At 53.5% G+C, this 21051-nt stretch overlaps 3 protein-coding genes across 4 annotated transcripts in view; all 3 read left to right on the top strand.

The window, feature by feature from the left end:
* LOC122363264 (FYN-binding protein 1-like) overlaps positions 1–7674 on the top strand; it is a 27326-nt gene extending 19652 nt beyond the window's left edge. Inside the window, exon 4 of the mRNA XM_043332315.1 lies at positions 7571–7674. Within this exon, the coding sequence (XP_043188250.1) occupies positions 7571–7674 (104 nt within the window). The remainder of the gene's footprint in view (positions 1–7570) is intronic.
* Positions 1–18859, top strand: part of LOC122363269 (F-box/LRR-repeat protein 7-like) — a 24788-nt gene extending 5929 nt beyond the window's left edge. Inside the window, exons 1-5 of one of the 2 annotated variants that reach the window (XM_043332324.1) lie at positions 12218–12585; positions 16107–16372; positions 16705–17344; positions 17809–17985; positions 18315–18859. In XM_043332324.1, coding sequence (XP_043188259.1) covers positions 12456–12585; positions 16107–16372; positions 16705–17344; positions 17809–17985; positions 18315–18850 — 1749 coding nt within the window. In that variant the 5' untranslated portion in view covers positions 12218–12455 and the 3' untranslated portion in view covers positions 18851–18859. Of the gene's footprint in view, positions 1–12217; positions 12586–16106; positions 16373–16704; positions 17345–17808; positions 17986–18314 lie in introns of those variants that run through there. The other variant, XM_043332325.1, reaches the window with a different exon arrangement.
* Positions 18860–20261: 1402 nt separating this feature from the next.
* Positions 20262–21051, top strand: part of LOC122363265 (abnormal spindle-like microcephaly-associated protein homolog) — a 30159-nt gene continuing 29369 nt past the window's right edge. Inside the window, exon 1 of the mRNA XM_043332316.1 lies at positions 20262–20684. The gene's annotated coding sequence lies outside the window, so the exon portion shown is untranslated. The remainder of the gene's footprint in view (positions 20685–21051) is intronic.

Below are 21051 nucleotides of genomic sequence, written 5' to 3' on the forward strand. Positions count from 1 at the left end.
GGTCGGGTCAGCGCCGGCCGCCGCCACTGGACGGACTCAAAGACACCGCGGCGGCGGCCGGGCCGACCTGCGCGTGCTGTGCGCAGCGGGAGGGGAGGGAGGGGCGGACCGTGCCGGGCGGACCGCCACCGCGCCGGTCCTCGACCACCGCGGAGTGAGACCTCACTGGACGGACGTGTCGCCGGAGAGGATGGGTGGTCCGCGATCCCCTCGCCTACTCAGTCCGAACACAGCAGATGGAGGAGACAAATGGCATATTAAACGAGTGAGCTGGTGAAAATGACTGTAGACGCTCCTCAGATGACGACAATCAGTCTGAAGTCCAACACAATGGTGCTGATCGCTGTGTGGCTGCGTCTTATGATCATAAACCGTCCCCGCTCTGGCAATGGAGTCTCATTAATGTTTCGATATTTTTCAAAATATTTTCCAAAATCTGCTATCTTTTCCAGATAGCAAGTCATGGCAGGTGTTAAAATATGAAACCTATGTTGAAACCATGAATTTCAAGCTTTCTCGTGTTGTAGCGTCTTCGTGACCAAGCTGCGTCCAGGTGTGTTCACCACCTGTTGTAGTCAGGTATCTATGGAATCAATACAGAGCTCGATATACCTACCTATATATCCAGCTTGCATCCAAACACGTTCACATACCCATTGCTCACGCAGTGTCAATTATGATCCAGGTGGTGGCGCCCTACCCCGCCGAAATTCCCGTGTGTTTGGGCGATGGCTGGCACTCAGACGCTGTGTTATCTTTTCGGTCGATAAACCTCTCACAGTCCCTCTCCGTCTCAGTGAGTGGCGCCCGCCGCGCGCTGCTCACTCAGCCTATAACGCTGTTTGTGACGGCCAGTCAATCCGTCATGGCCGGCCATTTTGTCGCCTGTTTTCCTGACCGTCCACAGGGGAGGTGGTGGGGCCCGCCGACGCCCTCTTGATCCCTATCAGTGCACGCGCATTGACTTAATGGAAATGCTTGTCATTCCGTATGAGCGCCGGTGGCGGCGGTGTGAATGGAAGGCACGCACTGGCGGCGCAGCGGCCAGGAAAACACGCGCCCGGCCCGGCGGCTGAAATACTGGCCGGCCCCGGCCGAGGCGAGCTCGAGTGGGACTCCACAGTCAGAGTCAACAGCGGCCCACGGACCGGGCCGCGGCGGCATATATTATGACGGCGACCGCATTTAAAATTCCGGGGGAATATGGCTGCGGCTGTGGAGGGATGCCCCAGGCTCGGGGCTGATTGTGTTTGTCCTCATGCTTAGGAGGCTTGTGGTGTTTGGAATATGCATGGATCAGGTTATTTGTCTTTACAGAGAACATGTAAATAGTGGTGTGTATCTGTTCATCAACATCACGTTTCAGTACTATTCATGTTTAGCTATGTTGAAAGATGTTTTGAGAGTCGAGTAGCTTACCTTCTGTTTTACAGTTGAATTCAAATTGCGTAAGGCTTGGCATAGTTGTGACACCGTCTGATCGTATCAACCCAGCGAAGGTAGACTATCTTTTATAATTCACCCGGGCAGACAGGCACACAGCACATGTCTGCCACTGAATCCAGAGCGAGCTAAGCTTTAGTGGTCATACGCTGGGTCTGCTTCCATGTGTCTGTCAATGATCGGACAACAGCAGAACCTAGACTGCGGCGCCCGCTGGCCCAATGCTCAAGTCTCTGGATCTCTATCTCGAAAACCGCTCCCTAGCCTGAGGCGGAAACTGCTGGTGCGGGGTCCTGTGTCTAGACATGTTTCTGAATGTCTCAGCACAACGCCTGTTTTGTCTTTGGTTTTCTGGGAACTGTTTTGTCTCCACTTTGTCTCGGTGCTTGTCATGTCGGGGTTTTAGTGGACTATTTGTCACTGGACACTGGCCATGAAACCCGAGAGGTCATGCGACACGACTTCAGCAGTGGCTCGTTGCATGCAGGACATCGTTCGTACCTTATGTGCTACACAGGACGTTTTTCGAGCGTGGGGTCGCAGAGGTGGAGGACATGCGCGCGCAGTTTTCATCCATCAGCAGTTCGTGAACCATAAGCCCCATTTTCTGTCACCCCGCGGTGATCTCTCCTTTGTAACCGATCCTGCCGCCAGCGGAGGGCGGTCGGTCTGTCAGACCAGACCTGTCTGCTGTCCGCGCGGACACGACACCGGACACGCGGGCGGCGCGCGGACACCGTCAGCGACACCTCCTCTCCTCGTAACGGCCAAGGTCAGACGCGACACCCTGCCCGGCCCGGCGGCGCGACCGTCGTCTAAATAAGCATCAGCCCGCCGCGGCGCCGCCTCTTGTTGCCGATGCTCACTCAGATAAGCGCTAATAAATAAGGTGCTGGAATGTCAGAGCGGCTCCACGCGCGGCAATAGTGTTCTTCATCAGACGACAAGGACTAGTGACGGGTCATTCGCATACAATGGCACCGGTAACGGATTCAGCCTGTCACGCTTAAACCGGCAGCGAGCGGCTCTATACGGCTGTAGCCTTGTCACTGGGACGGAGTCTCATTGGGAGAGAGGACAATTTGAAAGCGGCTTAGTGAGTGATGCATGGCCATATTATGCACCACATGAGATTCTGCTCCTCCCCCTCATCTAGCTACTGTGATAATATCTCTCATTTCTCTTTCGATTATAGTCAGCGGCTTCATAGCCTCAGCTCAGGAAATCGCATTTTCAGAAAATACGGCTACTACACAATAGAACATGGTGCGTGTACTTGTTTCGCTGTCATATTGTGCCATGTGAACAGCGATTGTTCATCTCATTTCCTCCAGCGCCGGCTGATAATTACATGCGGTTGGACCGAACTATGTCGATGACTGGACGGAGACAGGTGGCCATTATCTATTCAGACGCGTCTGTCGGCCTTGTTCTCCTTACCTCGATACGCTTCCATACATCGACTCTCTCCACAGTCATTTCTGTAAACGAAAACGGCCCCGGCTCGAACAGTAATGAATGATTTAATACCGGCACACTTAGTTTCCGGCAGGAGAGACGATTTGAATCATTTCGAGCATATCATTTCCATCATACCGGGTGAAAGTTTCCATTGTTCCTACCGGAAGCGCCCTGGTCAAAGACATACATACGTTAGACAGAATTCAAAGACACGTGTGAAGCACTCCTTCAGCCGGGGAGGGCTAACATTCTTCTGCTAAACGTAGTGTTTGTAAAATAACTTCACTGTCTCACAGTGTACGTTTTATCTTCCCGCCCGCACGCGACCCACCCCGGCCGGCGCACACCACCTCTCCGATAATGTCTGCAGCGATGCGTGGAATGTCCTACTCCTCACCCGCGCCTGACACACAGAGGGGGTCGTCTGTCGTTCCGACATTCTTCTGGGCGTGTGCAGCTGATCGTGTGCGGCCAGTCGGGCGCTCGTTAACGCTGCGCCGCTCACCTAGCCACTCGGGTCCGGATATAGCCCATTTCCCGGCACCCGAGCCGCGGCACCCCACTCTGCTCCGCCCTGGCACCCTCCTCCGATTACCCCCCCCCCCCGTAATCCATCCGCGCGCCGATTACAGGGACCAGCTGTCGCGGAATGTGGTCAATGCTCGCGCGGCTGGCGGCGCCCTGTGAGCTATGGCTCCCCGCGGCAGGCGGCGACCCGTCTGCAAAGGCGTGCGTCAGCCAGCGATCGGCTCTGAAGGACCAATTACCCATCGGCCACAAAAATCTACCAGTGATCAGCCCCGCCGGCCCGACCGACCCTGGGGCTGTCCCCGCAGCCGCGGTTAAATATGCACGGCGGACGGGCTGGAATTCGCAGCGTCCGTGCCTTACTGACTGGAACGGGTCGGGGTAGGGGTGGGGTAAGCCAGGACGAGGAATGTCCAGTATGCGCCTTCCCAGGTCCCAGCCGCCACCCCCGTCGCCGTAAGGGACACTCATAAACTGGCGAATCATGAAGACGGGGGACGTGTGCTTGTTTTTCCATCTAACTCACTGCGACAGACGTCACGCTGGGGATCGTGACGTCAGCCGTGGGGTTGCCAGTCTAGTATGAACTAGACTTCGACCCCCCCTGAATAAAACTGCATTTTCACAGCCCAAGGTTGGGAAGAGATTTACCACATGCCGTACCGGCGCAACAGTTAATATCATGTTCATTTGATATTTTACACTTTAATCTTAATATCGTGTTAATATTATATTAGTACTATGTTCAAATTTATAGTCACCGTGATTATTTTTTGTGTTTTTCATTATTGGGCTGCGTTGAGTATGAAAGATGAAATTCCTACTTCCCCCTTATTTAGGGTTTGAAAAAGCTGAGGATGAAGATGGTGAAGCGCCAGAAGTTAGAATAAAGATATGGAGTCCAGCAGGAATGAGGAAACCGTGAGGAAAACTGAAAATCGGGTGAAACGCTGAATCAAACGCGTCTTGGATCCCAGCTGGAACAATATCAAATGTTTCATTGTGGCACGTTAAGATGCTTCACGCATTTAAATTGATCGTTTTTTGCGTGCATTATGTATAAATAATTATTATTACGATTTCCGACCATGTTCTGCAGCAATAAATACATTGGCATTAGAACGATAACCTTGTTTAGTTGAATTACGTTGACAGCAAAAGTAAGTAAACACGCAGTCACTTACTTTTGCTGTTGCTGTTAGTGAACACAAAATCCGTAAATATCTTCTTTGAAATTGGTTCTTCCGCTCAGAATATTCAGTAAAATTTTGTCTGGGAAAATCAAAAAGCCCTAGGGCCGAATCGTTTCCCAAATACCTTCAACATTAGCCGAGGCGGGCCGAAGCCATTTCCCAAATGCACGTGCTAATGTTAAAGGGATATCTCGGCATGTGGTAAAGCTTTTCATAACTTGGAGGTCTCTTATACTCACAGAGATGACCACTTTTACAGGGCCTCCTAACCTGCACAGAGGGCCTCCAAGCCTGCACAGATGTTGAGATGTTGCCTGAAAAGCTAGATAAGCTCAATAGACGCAGTTTTTTTTTGGGGGGGGGCCAACAAGTGGGAAGATGGGGCCTCCAACAGGTGGGATTATGGGGGGGGGGCCTCCTGGTTTCTAATGGCCCCTCCCTTGGAGATTTTCTGGATCCGCCCCTGGGCCTCGGGCCAAGCATCAAGCTGCCTTCATAGGGCGACAGAAATCTGGCGTCAAACTGCTCGTCCTCTCACATGAGTCGGATGATAGGATGAAGAGGAGCCGACATGTCTCCACCGCTGCAGATAATCCGGGTAGCGGCGCCGTCTCATGTCGCTCTCCACAATGGCTGAATGCACTCTGGTCACAAGATCACTAGACTTGATCGGATCGCGCAGGATTGCGCGGATTGCAACCGAGGGTTGACTTAGTCATACGGGCATCCGTTAGATGCCTCTTTTCATAAACTGCCAACTGCAGCTGAGTCGGTCTCCTTTGAGAGAGATTTTATTCGGGCATTTAAATAAGCACTTTCCTGTCAGACGACATCCTGCTATGTCCGTGCAGAGATGCCGTCTAAGCTAGTCCCACAAAGTGCGCCGAAGCGTCTCAGATGCGAGTAATAAGAACAATCTGGATCATCACTCTGGATAAGAACGCGGTACAGGAAAATAACTTGTGAACAGTGAACACAAATTTGGCATACTCTTAGTCTAGACTCTTGAAGGTGTAAAGAAAACATGAGCTGGGGCGCATATTCGCATAGATGCAGCGCTCTCTCCACGCCCCACCCCGCGCCGGCACCACCCGGTCTTCTGGCCTTGTCTGGCCATCGCTGGCTGAGCCGGTCCATAATCACGGCGTCCAATACAGCACTCGTGCCGCGGCAGCGCCCGTCCAATACAGCACCCCGGCCGCGGCAGCACCCGTCCAATACAGCACCCCGGCCACGGAAGCGCCCTTCCAATACAGCCCCGAGGCCGCGGCGGCGCCCCAGCGCCGGCGGCCGGCGCGGCGCCCGGCACCGTATACCGCCCGAGAGCGCCGGCGGCGGCCACGAGCGGCTCTCCGTGCACCCGCTGAGGGCATTCCGATGCTCGGCACCGCCGGCCGTGGTCTATGCAGGCCGCATTCCTGGCCGGTAATTCTGCATGACTGTGCAATGTGCATGGCTGTGGGCCGGCGGCGGGCTCGCGCCGGCCGTTGGAACCCACTCCCTCACTTCACTGGCTGGCACGGACGGCACGGCACGGCCGTATGAAAAACTGCACGGCGGCACGGAACGGCACGGAACGCGGAAAGCCAGGACAACCGAGAATTCGTGTGGCCAGTCACGGCACTTAACGCTACCGAGGGGAATGACAGGAAGGTGTGGAAGCGAGGGCGCACAAAATCACGGAGAGTGGGCTCATGACGGGAGGTGATGCAACAAATCAAAGCTGATATGAAGAATATGGACTATCTGATAGTTTTAAGCAGTCATTTGACGAAAAATGTGATTCATTGAAGTCTAGACAGTGCACCAGAGCACACATGGTCGCTCCAGCGGGTGGCATTTGGCGACAGGATTGGGTCACTCGGTATCAGCTCGCCGACTCTCAAGTCTCAACGGTCAACGGTCAACGGCAGACGTTCAAACCGATCTACTGGAACGGTCCCGCCAGCCTATGGCCGCGGGCACAGCCCAAACCAGGCCGCGCCCCGAAACCGTTCGTGATCATCTGGGCGGAGATATGCCGGAGAGCGTTCGAAGACAAGTTTATTGGGAGGATTGTCGGCGGCCTATAATTTGGAGACTTGTAGCTGGCATCTTGCACGAATACATCACCTGACATAGTCGTAAAGTTTATACACAGAGTCGTAACGGATTAATATTTTTTGTTCTGTTGAGCTGTAGGACGAGGATGTGCAAATCTTGAACAAAGCTGTATTTGTAAGCTATTCACAGAGTCATAATTGAACAAATGGATCGCTATGTTGCACACCTTAAGCACTTGCGATAGTCTTCGCGTTCAACTGCATTCCCAACAGTTTGACGGATCCTTAAGTGAGGACAAGGCGGACTTTGTAGAAATTAGAAACTTAAATTCCTTACCGCGAAATGGTCTTAATGTGCAATGACGATAGGTGTTGAAGGTCTTTGTCACTTTAGATGGCTGGTCAGTTCCCTCGAAATATTTTAGCACACAGGGCATGGGACTGGTGCAAATCGTCGATTTCCAAGAAATCTTACGATCTTTTCCCAAGATCCGTGAAACCTATTTGCTAGCAATATGGCAGGCAGTCGATAACTTACGGTGAACATGAATAAAATACAGCACATTTCAATCATATTTGCATGATAGAGGTGTTCATGTAATGAAAAACACCACAAAGCACTGCGCACGAATGCTTCAAATCCTGTATTCTCTGAAACACTGAAACATTCAAGCTCCTGCAAATCATGAATTTAAACGTTCAAGGAGCGGTCGGGTTAATCTGCTTGTCATTTTTGTTTTATTCATGGACTTACACTAACTCCATATTTTGAGCATTTTACATCCTCACTCCGTAAGTTGCGTTTGTTAGTGTCCATGGTGATAGGTCAAGATGTATCAACTATTCAAGCGTTATGACAAACCACCCTGACGCCTCGATCTGAGTCGCCGACGTGTGCCACAGCGCTCATCTGCCACACTGTCATCACAACTGCCATCGCCACAACTGTCATCATCACAACTGTCATCATCACAACCGTCGTCACCACAGCTGTGGGCTCTGACTGATTCTGACACATTTGTTCCGCCGTAAACTGTCCACAGTCGACGGTAAGCAGTCGCAGACTGTGAGCTTTTCAGAACAGTCGTCTCACGGCCTCCAGTATGCATTTACTAGTCACCACTCGATCCTATATTTGACACTCTGATCTGTATTCTATAACCACCCTGTTGTTGAGCTGGCCTGCAAGCGGCTCGGCTGGCCCGGCTCGCAGAGACGGCGCAGAAACGGCCGTGCGTTTAATGCCTTGTGCCGTGCTTGCCGGCTTGCATTACACTTAACATCGCGTTGCATATTCGGATCAGGTTCTAACAGCGATAGCAGTGTCACGTGCCCATTGAGCCGAGTTCAAGCCACCGAGAGGCTTCGGTGCTAGAGCCTTACTCAGCAATGTAGTCTCCTCGTGGTGTAGGGCTATGCTAACTGGTGATTCTTTTCTGTTTTCTGCTACAGTCTCCTCGCGTAATAGTTACCGTCTTTCACATGCGTCGTGTTTTGAGGCCGCGTTTTGTTTATTCTCATACATTATTGAGACCTAATGACTCCGACATATAATGGCATTATTTGGATTAGCACTAACGCGTATGACATAACCCACTTCCTCTCCATTCTTTCCTATTTGTTCACTGGTCATTGGGGCATCACTCCCCCACGCTTGTCTTCAATCACTTACTGTTATGGTTTACAAAACAGTACGGCACGGAGCTCTTCTGATTCAGGTCTTGAAAATGCTGCTCTAGCTGTCGTAGAAGTTCAGCCTGCAACCTGACGGCGTTCCAAAGTGGCGGAGAGCGGTTTGTCAAAGGGATATGCGGTGTCCGGTGAATAGGCCTCAGTCTGCCAAGCGGAAATGGTGGACGTTACTCAGACATTTTCTGCCGAGATGGGGCGCCATTGCCGTCGTTCTCCACATTACCATGCCTACATTATTGTCTTCGTTCTCCACATTAGTTATTATATCTAAATTAGATATGACATGTTTCCTGGAATTTGGAAGTTGGATAGTCAGCGTGCATATCCAATCATTTCAGTCCAGGTGCGGCCCCATGACTGCTGCGCTGCTGGACCGGAAAGCCTCTTACCCTGCCTCCAAAGTCAACTTCAATAGGCTCCTCGATCGATCGAACCCTGTTTGTCGCCGCTCAAAAGTCACCTACGCATTCCCTGGGACCAGGTGCGAAGAGAAAGGGTTGGGGACACCCAAATCCGGCGTCTTAGGCCTGAATGTCTCGCCAAGGGCCCTCATCAGTTCCGGTGGACAATGCGGGGGCCGACTGCCTGAAAGGGCCGCCATCCCGGTTTAATCGGCAGCACAATACCGCGGCTCACACGCGCCGGCCGGCCGGCTGGCAAATTCCCAATAGTGCTACACGCTACGCACAGCCCGGGCGGGTGACGTCACGGTGTCGTCACTCGCGTCCGGGGCATGCGCAATGCGCATGGGGGCCCGCTCGGGCTCGGCTCTGGAGGCGCCGGCGGCAGGCGGCTCAGAGAGATCTGCACGGCCGATGGGAGGGGTTCCGAGATGTGCACGACCGATGGGAGGGCTCGAAGACCACTGCTCTGATGCTTTAGTCATTAGTCAACTACACTGCGAACGATTTATCGGGTTTATCCGAGTCCCGACGCAAGGGAAGTTGCGGCGAAAGAGCCTGAGGTTGTTGCGTCATGCAGCATTATGGTAATCGAAATGTACTCTGCTCGTGCGGTGCGAGTTGGAGTGTTGGCTCGGTGGTAGGGCGAGCTGTGCACGGCTGGTGGCAGGTTTTGAGGACCAACATTCCACCACGGCTCAAGTAAGCGTATCCGTCGTGAATGATTTACGCACCAGATGTTTGACAAAGCAAATGACCTCAAACAAGTGACACCGAATAGCGAGATGCTACGTTATTGCAACGTAGGTGAACGAGATGCACTCGCATCAATTACGAGTTTGACGGCAGCTGTAGCTGATCCGTTTATACCAAGGCTATAGAACGTTTATGCATAGTGTTCGGCGGTGTCCCTGGGTTTAAGTAAGTTGAGGTAGAAGAACAGCAAATTTCCAGCCAGTTTCTAAACTCTTCTCGGGTTTTGACGTTACATCTCAAAGCCAAATCTTTGCAGTTCACGTGGATGTTCAAAATGCCTGAAGATTCATTTTTTTTCCGAAAAAAAACATCCTTTTCCATCGAACACCACAGGTGCAGAAACAACACTACCCACAAATCCAACACGAATTCAGAATTACAGTCTAACAGGTCTAACACCATCACGGTCAAATTCAACACCCAGCGCACCGACTCGCTCTATCGTCTGGAGGAAGATAGGCCCCTCTTGCACGGAGACACAAGTCAAAATCGTTTTCAAGTGATTCTAAATGGTCCGCACTCCGCACTCCGCAGACCATCAATATCGAATATGAATCTCAATCTAAATACGTTACCAAGATAATAGACATATTCGTCCAAGGAGACTGCGAATTCGGGATGAGTCTCCGTGCAAGAGGGGCCTATCTTTATACAGACGATGGATTGAGTCAGCGCACCCAACAAACGCCAGCAATTGCCCCCTTTAATTCGCCCCTTAGGTCCGCGCTTGGATAACTAACAAGGTAATTATCCATGGTCCGCGTGTGGTTCATGCATAGACTCGTATATTGTCCTCGTAAGTTTCCTTAACCTGTATCTGGACTAGCGAATAGACCCCACCTCGTCTAACTATTGCTTGGCTGATAGATGTGACGTCACATAACCCGCACGCCAATGAGCGTGGCGTCAGGCTATGACGTCATCTCCCGCGACAACCAGCCACTCAGCGCTGGAGGTGCGTAGCGTGTAGCATTATTGGGAACAAGGCTATAGAACTCCAGGTAAGGACACCAGCCGTTTGACCTTGAACGCCGCCGGCCGGCCGATGACGTCATTGGAGGCAAGCCGGCTCGGCGGACACACAGGGCGAATGCATAACGGAGGGGCGTTGGAACGTTGCGGGAGCCAGGGAGATATTTTAAAGTGGTTGCATACCACCATTGTTTGTTGATTGATCTACAGACTGCATCCTTTTAAACCTCGATGCATCCTAGGCCTGGATGGTGCGTACATTCGTGGAACGATCACCCCGTCCGACGTCCGTGGTCGAGGCTGTCATAGTATTTAAGACACTAAGACGGGTGCAATAACGGCGATCCGATCCCGTCTCTGGCGAATTTAGAGGGGTCGTAAGGACCCAGGCCGAATCTGACCGTCTGTTTTTAGGAAAACGGGGTGGGTGAATTGACAACCGATGGCTTAAGAGATGATGAGAAGGGATCCCGTCGTCGATTGTTGTTTGACAGACAACACATGTTGTACTGGGCGTATGACCATCAGAGGTAATGCCTGAACGTAGGCAAGCATAATTGGTCTGTCATATTGTTTAGGAATGTAAAATGGTAATGGAGATCATTGAGGATATGATCTCTACATTACGGGAATTCACTAATTACTACGGCCCATAGGGGCACCGCCGGAGCTGTTGTTTTGCCATCAGTCCCAGGGAACTGCAGTACCCGGCGGCCAAAGCGGCCACCTCGTCGACTCGCAGGTCCTCTGGGATTCTGTGATGCTTTAGTGCTTCACCCACAGAAGCACGGGCATAGCAGTAGGATGTGGGGCTAAGTGTCTGTCCACCTCTTCATTCAAAGAACAACGTGTACAGCGCCTGGTCCCGCCGAAGCTCGGTATCGACCGTGACTTATTCACAACTGGCGGATCCAGGAAGCGGTATTGGACACTGCGGGGGCTTACCCCAAAAAGGTTTCTCGGAATTAATTTAAAAAACTCGGATTTCGATTCCTTGCGCACTGCTGTGCGGTGTGATTAACCAACATTTCCTCAGAAAAGTTGTGAAGTTTTCATTTATTCTCGAAAATCGATTTCGGGCGCTGCCCTGGTTGTTGGGGAAGACATTTGCCCCAAATGCCTTCCCCTGGATCTGCCAGTGGCCGTTGCCCCACTCCGAGCTTGACTAAAGACGTCTTCAAACCTCACCAGAAACCGATGGTAAGGTGAATTGAAATCCAATAACTCATCTCTGTCTGCCCGCTTAAATATACTACACATGGTACAGCACCCGGCCCTGTCGGAGCTATGAGCCGATCGTGATATTTTCGGCTTTCCCCATCCCAAGCTCGATTAGAAACGTTCTCCTTCCCCACCCGATTGCTGATGTCAATTCAAATTCAATGCCTCATCTCTGTCTGCCCGACCATAACCCATTCATTGCACACCGTTCAGCGCCTGGCCCCGCCAGAAGTATCCTAGCGCGCTGAGCAGCTGCCTCCAGCCGCGTCATCGCGAGGCCCCGCGCGGCCCATAAATGAATACATTGCGCGAATAGCCGTGTCGCCCCCCTGATTGGGAATTTGCGGCCGGCTGCCGGGGCCGCCCCTCTGCGGCAGGTAGCGGCCGGCTGTCCTCCCCATTCTGCGGGAGCGGCGGCGGCCGGCCCTCCCTTCACACGGTCCGGACCGCCCCCAACCGGACCCCGACCGCGCCGGCGCGCACAAACACCGCACACCGGGCATTGTGTCTCACCGCCGCCACCGCGCCGCCGCCGGGCCGGCCCCTACCTGCCCGGACCCGTCCCGGCCCGGCCCGTCCCGGCCCGGCCCGGCCCGCCGGCCCAGGTATGCGAGCCTCAGGAATGCGGCTGGCCGCGGCGGCGGCGGCGGCGGCGGCGGCGGCAGTCGACCGACCGCGCTGGAGCCCGCCGCACGTGCTGAGCGCCGCTCCCCAAACCGAGTCGAGTGTTCCCGTGGAGGAGAGTGATGGCCGTGAGCGGAGACGAAACGAGCGGGCAGCTGCTGCTGCAGCTGCTGGAGCGCCGAGCTGGCAGGCGCAGCTACTACTGTGACAGCGGCTACACGTCGTCCAACCACTCGCGACAGACCAGCTTCGGTGAGCGGCGGGGAGCGCCGGGGTCTCGCGGCCGGGGCTCGGCGAGAGAAGGACGCAGTGAGAGGGGAGATACGTTTTCATCGTTTGGAATGTAATCATTTCAGGGTTTTGAGGGAGGGTTAAAAGTGCCATTATTCTGATGATCGTTCTAATGTGGGCGATGTGCCATCGCAATGTAACCATATGGAGCCGCTTATCCAGATACAGTCTGTTTGGCTTCCTGCTCTATCCTGTGCGCAGTAATCAGTTTTTACGCTCCATATATTTTCCATTGACGTTTTATCTTGTAATCATAAAATACTTTGCACTATCTCCTCAAAAATACCAAATTTCCCTTGCGGGTGCTGTTTCTATGCATTCTTATTCAAATATTCCAAAGCTTAGACCAAACCCGAAATTCTCCAAGGCTGCGGCTTTGGGGAGGCTTTGGCGACAAGTTGCCTGCTACCTCAGTTATGCTTCAACCGTATCAGTGCCTCTTGTGATTGCCGTCATAAATGTCACCATCGCAGCGCCACGTCTGACACTTGTCTCCAGTCATAGGGAAGGAGCATGTCTTTCCTTACATTTGAATATTATTTTTTCAAGTTTCTGATATCCTTGGACGCCCTTGTGGGTGACACGACTGGGTGAAACGCTCGGCGACAGCAGTCTGGGAATGTCAGATGACGTGTAATCGCCGTCCCCGTCCGCACATTCCATTGGTGCACCTCATCATCCGGCCCTTCTGGCGATGACGCAACTTTGTAACCGTGCCGCGCTCACACTTCTGGGGAAACGGGCGGCTAGTGGCTATCATTCACTTCTGACAGCACCGCCATATATCGCCCATCGACTCGACGGAAAAATCCTCCTCCACCTGGGGGCGTCCAGCGCGGGGATTGACGGGTGGTTTCTCCGAGAAAGTCTTCTATTTATATTCCACCGCTGTTTCATCGTTCTGCGATCGCAGAACCCATGCGCCTGAACCCACCCACACCCAGTGCAAGTGTGCACCCAGCGCACCATACTCCGGCCGGCATGCCATCGCGGGTCTTCACGCTGTCATGGCGTGGGTCGGGGACAGGTGTCGGGCACAGACGGCAGATGGGCGTCTCCTGTGCCTCCGTCCGCCTCCTGATCCGCCTCCCGGCACCGGTCAGCAGGGTTGTGCTCGACTCAAAAAAATTTGCCGACTCGACTCATCATTCAACTTCAGAATGCCCTGACTCAACTCTGACTCAAACAAGGAGCTGATTTTTTCCCTTGACTCGACTCATGACTCAAGCGGCTCAATGAAAATATGAGTTGACTCAAACTTGACTCAAATTTTTTGTTGAGTGAAGTGTGTTGACTCAAAATTGACTCAGATAAAAAAGTTGTTGAGCGGGGGGGGGGGGGTGAAAAAATCCGGCAGCAGGGCCAGGCCTAAGTTGTTAAGCGGGGGCAAAATGAAAAACTTACACTATATATTGCTTCTAGAAAGTTGAGTCAGCTGACTCATGTTCCTAAATGTTTTTGACTCAACTCAATGTCAAAAGTTATTTTACTGACTCAACTCTGACTCAACTCAACACCTTAATATTTTTGTCCGACTCAACTCTGACTCAACTCAACAGCTCAGCATTTTATCCGACTCGACTCAAATCTGACTCATTTGAGTCAGAGTTGAGTCAAATTTCTGACTCGACTCATGAGTCAAGCACAACCCTGCCGGTCAGCCGCCGTGGGACAGCGCCAGCACAGACGGCAGGCGCGCTCGGCCCGGCCGGCGGATGTTTTTCCCGGCCGGAGCGGCACTGGCCTGTTTTTCTGTCCTACCCGTCGCGCCGGCCGCCGGCAGGGACGACATTCCTCGGGCTCCGTCCCGCGGCGCGCCGGGCCGTCCTCGCTCCGTCCCGTGGTGCGCTGGGCCGTCCCAGGACCGCGCCGGGGACGCCATGGGCCTCCGCGACCGCCTGCGTGTCTCTGCCTGTCTGACTGAATATCGTTGACACCCATTTCTCGCTGAGTGCATTGCTGCGGGCTCCTAATACCTACTCTGAGCTTAATCGGCATTTTCATATTGTTCCGACCGCTTTGCTGATTTCCCATCGTTTTTCAGCTTACATATTTCCTATATATTTAAATGGTTTTGCCTTATCCCTTTATTTTGCGCTTTCCGTAACGCCCGTCCAGTGTCCGTTTTCCTACATAATCCTACGCGATCGTCGCATGTTTATTCCGTTATCTTGTCACATCATGGCAGAATCGTTGCGAACAAATGACCTTTACCAGTTGTCGATTTAATCGTGTCGATTTCACGCCACCTCGCAACTGGCAACTGCCGCTCACTCGTGGGAAACTTCACGGGCTGATCCGTTCTGACGATTGCGGTTTTCCGCCGCCCCTTCCCCACGCTGTTGTCACCGGCTCGCCTAGGTCTGTCGGCGGCTCGATTGCACGCCTCTGATCGGCTTAGGCACTGTCGGGCGGTTGTGATTGGCCGGCCGACCGGCTCCAATCAGTGTACCAATCAGGACTGTATGGAGGTGATCGGTGCCGGTCCCACGGTGCTGGCCGTGCCTCGACACCGGCGCTCCGACATCTGTCACCACTACCAGGCGACACGGCGGCAGACAAGACACAACACCATACATCAGACACGATAAACCGAAACGAGCAATGAACGGGCTCCGTGAAGAGTCACGATACGCACGCCGTTTGAACCTGTGCTGTCCGCTGTCGGAATGGCGACCGGGGTCATCCCACCCACCGCTGCCCGAGCCTTGAATGATGACGTCAGCCGAGGCTGATGACGTCAGAGCACAGGTGTGGGCTGCATTCGAACGATTCTTAGTGTCACATTGCATCTATGAATTTGTGACATTACATGACATCAGTAAAGTGCCTAATGGCTGTGTTATGTCACGCATCGCGAAAGCTCAGTTCCGTGACAAATCACCGAATCCTTGACGTCACCCCGTGCCGCCCTGACGTCATTCCGTGCCGCCTGACGTCACGCAGTGCCACATTCCTTAGACCACGCGACGTGCCGTGCGCCGGCCTCCCGTGGCGTATCCTGCACCGCCCGTGGTTTCCTGTGGCGTTCCGAGGCCGAGATGAGGCGATAGTGCCGGCTCCGACGGGCGACTGCAGAGGCCGGCAGGACGGTGACCCGCGTCCCTGTCTGTCCGGTAGGGGAGGGTGTGGATTCCACGTCGTGACGGGGTGGGAATGTGGTCCGGTGGGGCCCGGAGCTGACCGTGGGACTGGTCGCCCGGTGACGAGCCGGAGCGGCCGGATCTAGACACATTGCGAGATGTCGATTTACGGATCGGGAGCCTTGAGGCTCTCGTGCGTGTCTGACTATGAACTAAACTGAACTCAATCGAACTGAAACATGCTATCTGTTATCGCAACCACCTGTGAGCCGGCGACGAATGCACAGCTCTAGTGTTACGTTTCAGTGAGTTTATCTGCTCAACTGTCACTGTTCAACTAGTCACACTTAGATCCATCTTCCGACCTCCGTGCTAACTCTTGTATCTCTCTGTTTTCAGACACGAGCGGAGCGCTAGGCGGCGAGCTGCCCGGCGCGCTGCCCATGGACCCGCTGTCGGTGCCGGCGCCGCCGCCGCCGTTCGACATGGCGGCCGTGGCCTCGTCGTTACCGTCGCTGCCCGGACACCCGGGCCTGGTGCGGGCGCGCGCCGACACGAGCACCGGCGGCCCCGGGGGCAGGATGTCCCCCTCCGTGTACAACCACAAGGAGGTGCTGAGCGGGGGCTGGGCCGGCCGGATGTCGCCCTCCGTCTACAATCATAAGGTGAGACGGCCGAGGAGCGCTGGGGACGGGCAGGGTGCCCTCTCATGGGTCACTAATGAGCAATGCAATATTAAAAACGGGCTGCAGTAGAAGAACCGTCAACTAGAAGCATTTCAGCCGTTCATTTTGCAGTAGCATCACTGCTGTCAATGTGACAGGTCTTACTCGACCAGACAAAACAAACGCAGCGAGCAGTTGCACTTTTCTGCTGTCATGCCGTGAAGCCATCTTAGCATCTCTTTCTTAGAATGACTCATCTGACTCTATAGCGACTCTCCAAGCATGACTCATCCGATCTCCGTCTGACCACTCCTCCCTCTCTCTCTCGGCAGCTGCTGGCGGTCTCCCAGGGCCGCTCTTCCCCGGCCTATCACGACCTGGGCTACCACACGCTGGTAGCGCGGTCAGCGGCCGCCTCTCCGTGGGCCGAGCTCGGCTACCCGGGCGGCGCGCCGGCCAACTCCGCTCGGTGTCCCCGCGACTCGCCGCGCCCCCAGCTGCCCGAGCCGCCCTCCAGCGCCGAGCTCATCATGGCCTTCAAGGGCAAGCGGGCGCACAAATCGGCGCCGTTCGACCGCGTCTCGGACGAGCTGATCCTGCACATCTTCTCGTACCTGTCCACCAACGAGCTGTGCTACTGCGCGCGCGTCTGCCGGCGCTGGTACTTCCTCGTCTGGGAGCCGCAGCTGTGGACCAGCATCACGCTGACGGGCGAGACGACCGGCGCCGATCGGGCGCTCCGGCAGATCGTCAAGCTGCTCTGCCGCGATAACCCGGGCACGCTGTGTCACACCGTGGAGCGCGTGGAGCTGAACGGGTGTGCGCGACTGACCGACCGCGGCCTGTCGCTGCTGGCGCGCCGCTGTCCCGAGCTGCGTCACCTGGAGCTGCGCGGCTGCAGCCAGGTCGGCGACCAGGCCGTCATGGACATCGTCAGCCACTGCCCGAACCTGCAGCACCTCGACCTGACCGGTGAGTGAGCAGACGCGACGCGACGCGCCGCGACACCCGCAGTAGGTGGTCAGGAATGCGGCGGGACGACTGGGAATGGGACCAGGGACGACTGGGCAGGATAGGGTCATTACGCCGGCCTCGGGAAGGGTCACTAATAGAGAAAGGACCGGGCTGGAGACTCGTGTTAATTGTCGTGAGTAATGGTAGGTGATTGCCGTTACTTAGGGAGGTGAAAAACAGCGCCGGGTCGGCGGCGGACGCTATCGTGTGAGCGTATCTCGGCGGTGAAATGGGATTATCCTGAACGTGTTTCGTTGTTTCCCGTTCTCTGTTCGTGCTCACTGCTCCGGTTTCCGCTAACGGAGTGTGGTACCGTTTCAAACGGAGCCCGGTCCTTCCCCTCGCGGCTCGGTTAGTGCACGATCACACCACCTCTCCCGTAACCGACTGTTGACCGTTCCGGTTCTATCCGGTTATTTCAGGGTGCCACCGTGTGCGCTGTCTGGACCTGAGCCAGGCGGGCGCCGACCACCGTCTGAACCTGCAGTACCTGGACCTGACGGACTGTCACAACCTGACCGACGACAGTCTGCGGGTGATAGCGCGCCACTGCCCGCAGCTGCAGCACCTCTACATGCGCCGCTGCGAGCAGCTTACTGGTGAGCACCGGCCCCGGGACTGTCACAGTGATCACTGGATGGAGAACGGAAAACATCGCTGTTGAGATCGGACGGTGAACGAATCCGAAAATATTTTGAGGAAAAGACTTTGCATAATCTGTCACTGGGTTGCCACTAAGCAGTTTTGTGTGATACATTTTGCAATCATGTGGACAGTTTTGCCCAGGAAAACGTACGATAATATTTTATTACGATATGGTATTACTTGGCAGATGTTTTGGCAAGACATTGTCTAAGCTCGTCAATGCCCGTGCCGTGCTCTACCGTGCCCGTGTCTGACGGCCTGCTCTCTGCCCTGTCTCCCACAGACGCCGGTATCCGGCACGTGCCCAGTCTGTGTCCCGGTTTGCGCGAGTTCTCCATCTCCGACTGCAGCCGCGTCACCGACTTCAGTCTGCGCGAGCTGGCCCGCCTCGGGCCCACCCTGCGCTACCTCAGCGTGGCCAAATGCGACCGCGTCTCGGACGCCGGCGTGGCTCAGGTGGCTCGCAGCTGCTACAAGCTGCGCTACCTGAACGTGCGCGGCTGCGAGGCCGTCTCGGACGCGGCCCTCGAGCTGGTGGCCCGCTGCTGCCAGCGGCTGCGCGCGCTCGACATCGGCAAGTGCGACGTCACCGACCACGGCTTGAAGGTGCTGGCGCAGCACTGCCCCAACCTGAAGAAGTTGAGCGTGAAGAGTTGTGAGATGATCAGCGACGCGGGCGTCAAGTACGTGGCCTACTACTGCCGCGGCCTGCAGCAGCTCAACATCCAGGACTCGCCGGTCACTCTGGAGGGCTACCGCACCGTGAAAAAGTACTGCAAACGCTGCATCATCGAGCACACAAACCCGGGCTTCTTCTGAGAGGCTGGGGCGGCTGGGGTGGCCGGCTCCCATCACTTCTGAGAAGTGAGCGGAGGCTTCGTCTGCCGCCGCGATCCGCGGCGCTGTGATATTATTTATTGTGCCACGACCGCAACACAGCGAACGAACGGGATTAATTTGTTTTTGTTGTCAGTGTTATTCGTATTTTAGTGCTGAATGCTTTTGTGTAAATGGATCATTGTGAAATTTGTTATTGCCTTGTCGCATGTGGTGTTCCCTACCAGCAATTGACGTACATTTGTGGTTTGTGCCGGGGAATTTATTTAATGCGGTCTAAGAGCGATCTAAGATAATGGAATGGAACTAAAATATAAATTAGCAATGAAATGATACAGTTAATAAATCTCCTCACGTACCTATCTCCGAAACTACTGGACGGATCCGGAAAATTCAACGGCGTTCGATAGCCCTATCAAATTTATTATGGGAAACCAAATTTCATTGACCTCGAGGTCACCGATGACGTCACAGGTCAGGTCGAATATGCGAATATACGTGAAAAAGGAGTGCTGCTGCCTGCTCCCGCTCCCACACATCCAGGCAGAACGGTGACCGGCCCCTGCTTCTAGCCACCCGGGGCCGGTCGGCCGGCCGGCAGTCAGTCGCTGCCCGGGGCTGATTTCCGAGATACTTGCAAAAATGCTCATTAATTGAATGTTTTACGTAAAGCTAAGATCGTTAGGTATATATACCGACTAAGAGTCGCATTTGAATACAACATTCCAGCGTTAAAAGTATCATAAATGTTTTGAAAATTAAGCTAGTACCGAAATAATTGTTTACCATGCATTGACAAAAGCTCAAATTTCAAGCCAAACGAAATATAATCCCGTAGACCTTATTTGGGGGGGGGGGGGAGGGCCCTTCGGCATGGAAGGGGGCCCAGTTCGCAGGTCGTGCCCCCCCCCCCCCATTCAAAAATCCTGTGTGCGCGCCTGCTTGCCGAGGGGGAGGGGCAGCATCTACCTGATTTAGAGGCGGCACCATCATTCTACCTCATATCTATAGCCAACACCTATCTGGCTGAGCGGCAGCGCTTATTTAGGGCGAGGAACAGGCCTTACCGGATGGACGGGCTGCAGTAAAGGTTTTCATAACCTCGGGCGGCACCTATCGCTGGGGGGAGGGGGCGGGGGCGGCACCTGAATGAAAGGGGCGGCCGGGCCGAAAGTTCGGGTTCCCCGAACCAGCATTCGGGCTGCACTTTTCCTGGTTGTTTGCACGTACCACCCTTAAAAAGCATATCTAACTCCACCCCTGGCATATGCAAAGGCAACCCACAATTGCTATAAACGTCCCTCTTCCCCCAAGCTTGGATCCCCTACTTGGCGTTTATTTGCCTTTCCGCCAAGGAGTCGCCGAGTTTTTGGCAGCAGCTGTGCTACCAAATACTTGCAGGTACTTCTTGGTACTTTCTGAGCTGAACGAGTAGAGTTTCATATATTTTGTTAAGTTTAATTGAAAAATCAAGTAAAATTAATTTTTCTCTTTAAAATACAAATTATCAAAAGACAAAGTTGACCTCCAATCAAAAACCAGGAAAAATCTAAACTAAGTACTTAGGCATTGCCCATCACTTTATATTCGTTGAAATGTGTCGCAATTTGAATTTTTAAATGCCGCAATTCGTCGGCACGGTGTTCTGTCGCTGTGGTGTGAAAATGGTCGTAAACAATCTCAGCGAGCCCTAGACGCCTTCTTTTATTATCTTTGGGATGCTGTTAAAGTATTGCTGGATTTATTTTATTTCTAGTATGTCATTGTCTTGTTGAAAACTGAAGGCTTGCACAAGTCACAGCCCACAGGTTGAGAGGTATGTAATATTTCTGTGATACTTGAATTGTGCTGTTCTTTATGATGATCACATTGCATTTAGTTTGGTCTTGAGTTTCAATTTGTAGCTTATCAAAGAGTCAATCCATAAATAAATGAATCGTCTGACATTTAACGAAACCTGTGGTTGGAACTTTTGTTAACAAATGCTGATGTGTTGTGTAACTGCCGACATTCAGTGAGGAGTGTGACATGCTTAATTATTTAAATTAAAATTAATCTTTTGGAAAAAACTGAATTTCTTTTCGAAATTGAGTTACGTCCATTTAAAAATGAATTACATCCTTTTTCAAATGATCGGAGGCTGTTTGAGCAGCTCAAGGAATATTTTTGAGAGAAAACCAGTG

Source organism: Amphibalanus amphitrite, unplaced genomic scaffold, assembly GCF_019059575.1.
Source record: "Amphibalanus amphitrite isolate SeventyFive unplaced genomic scaffold, NRLGWU_Aamphi_draft 000612F_arrow, whole genome shotgun sequence".
Taxonomy (NCBI): Eukaryota; Metazoa; Arthropoda; class Thecostraca; order Balanomorpha; family Balanidae; genus Amphibalanus; species Amphibalanus amphitrite.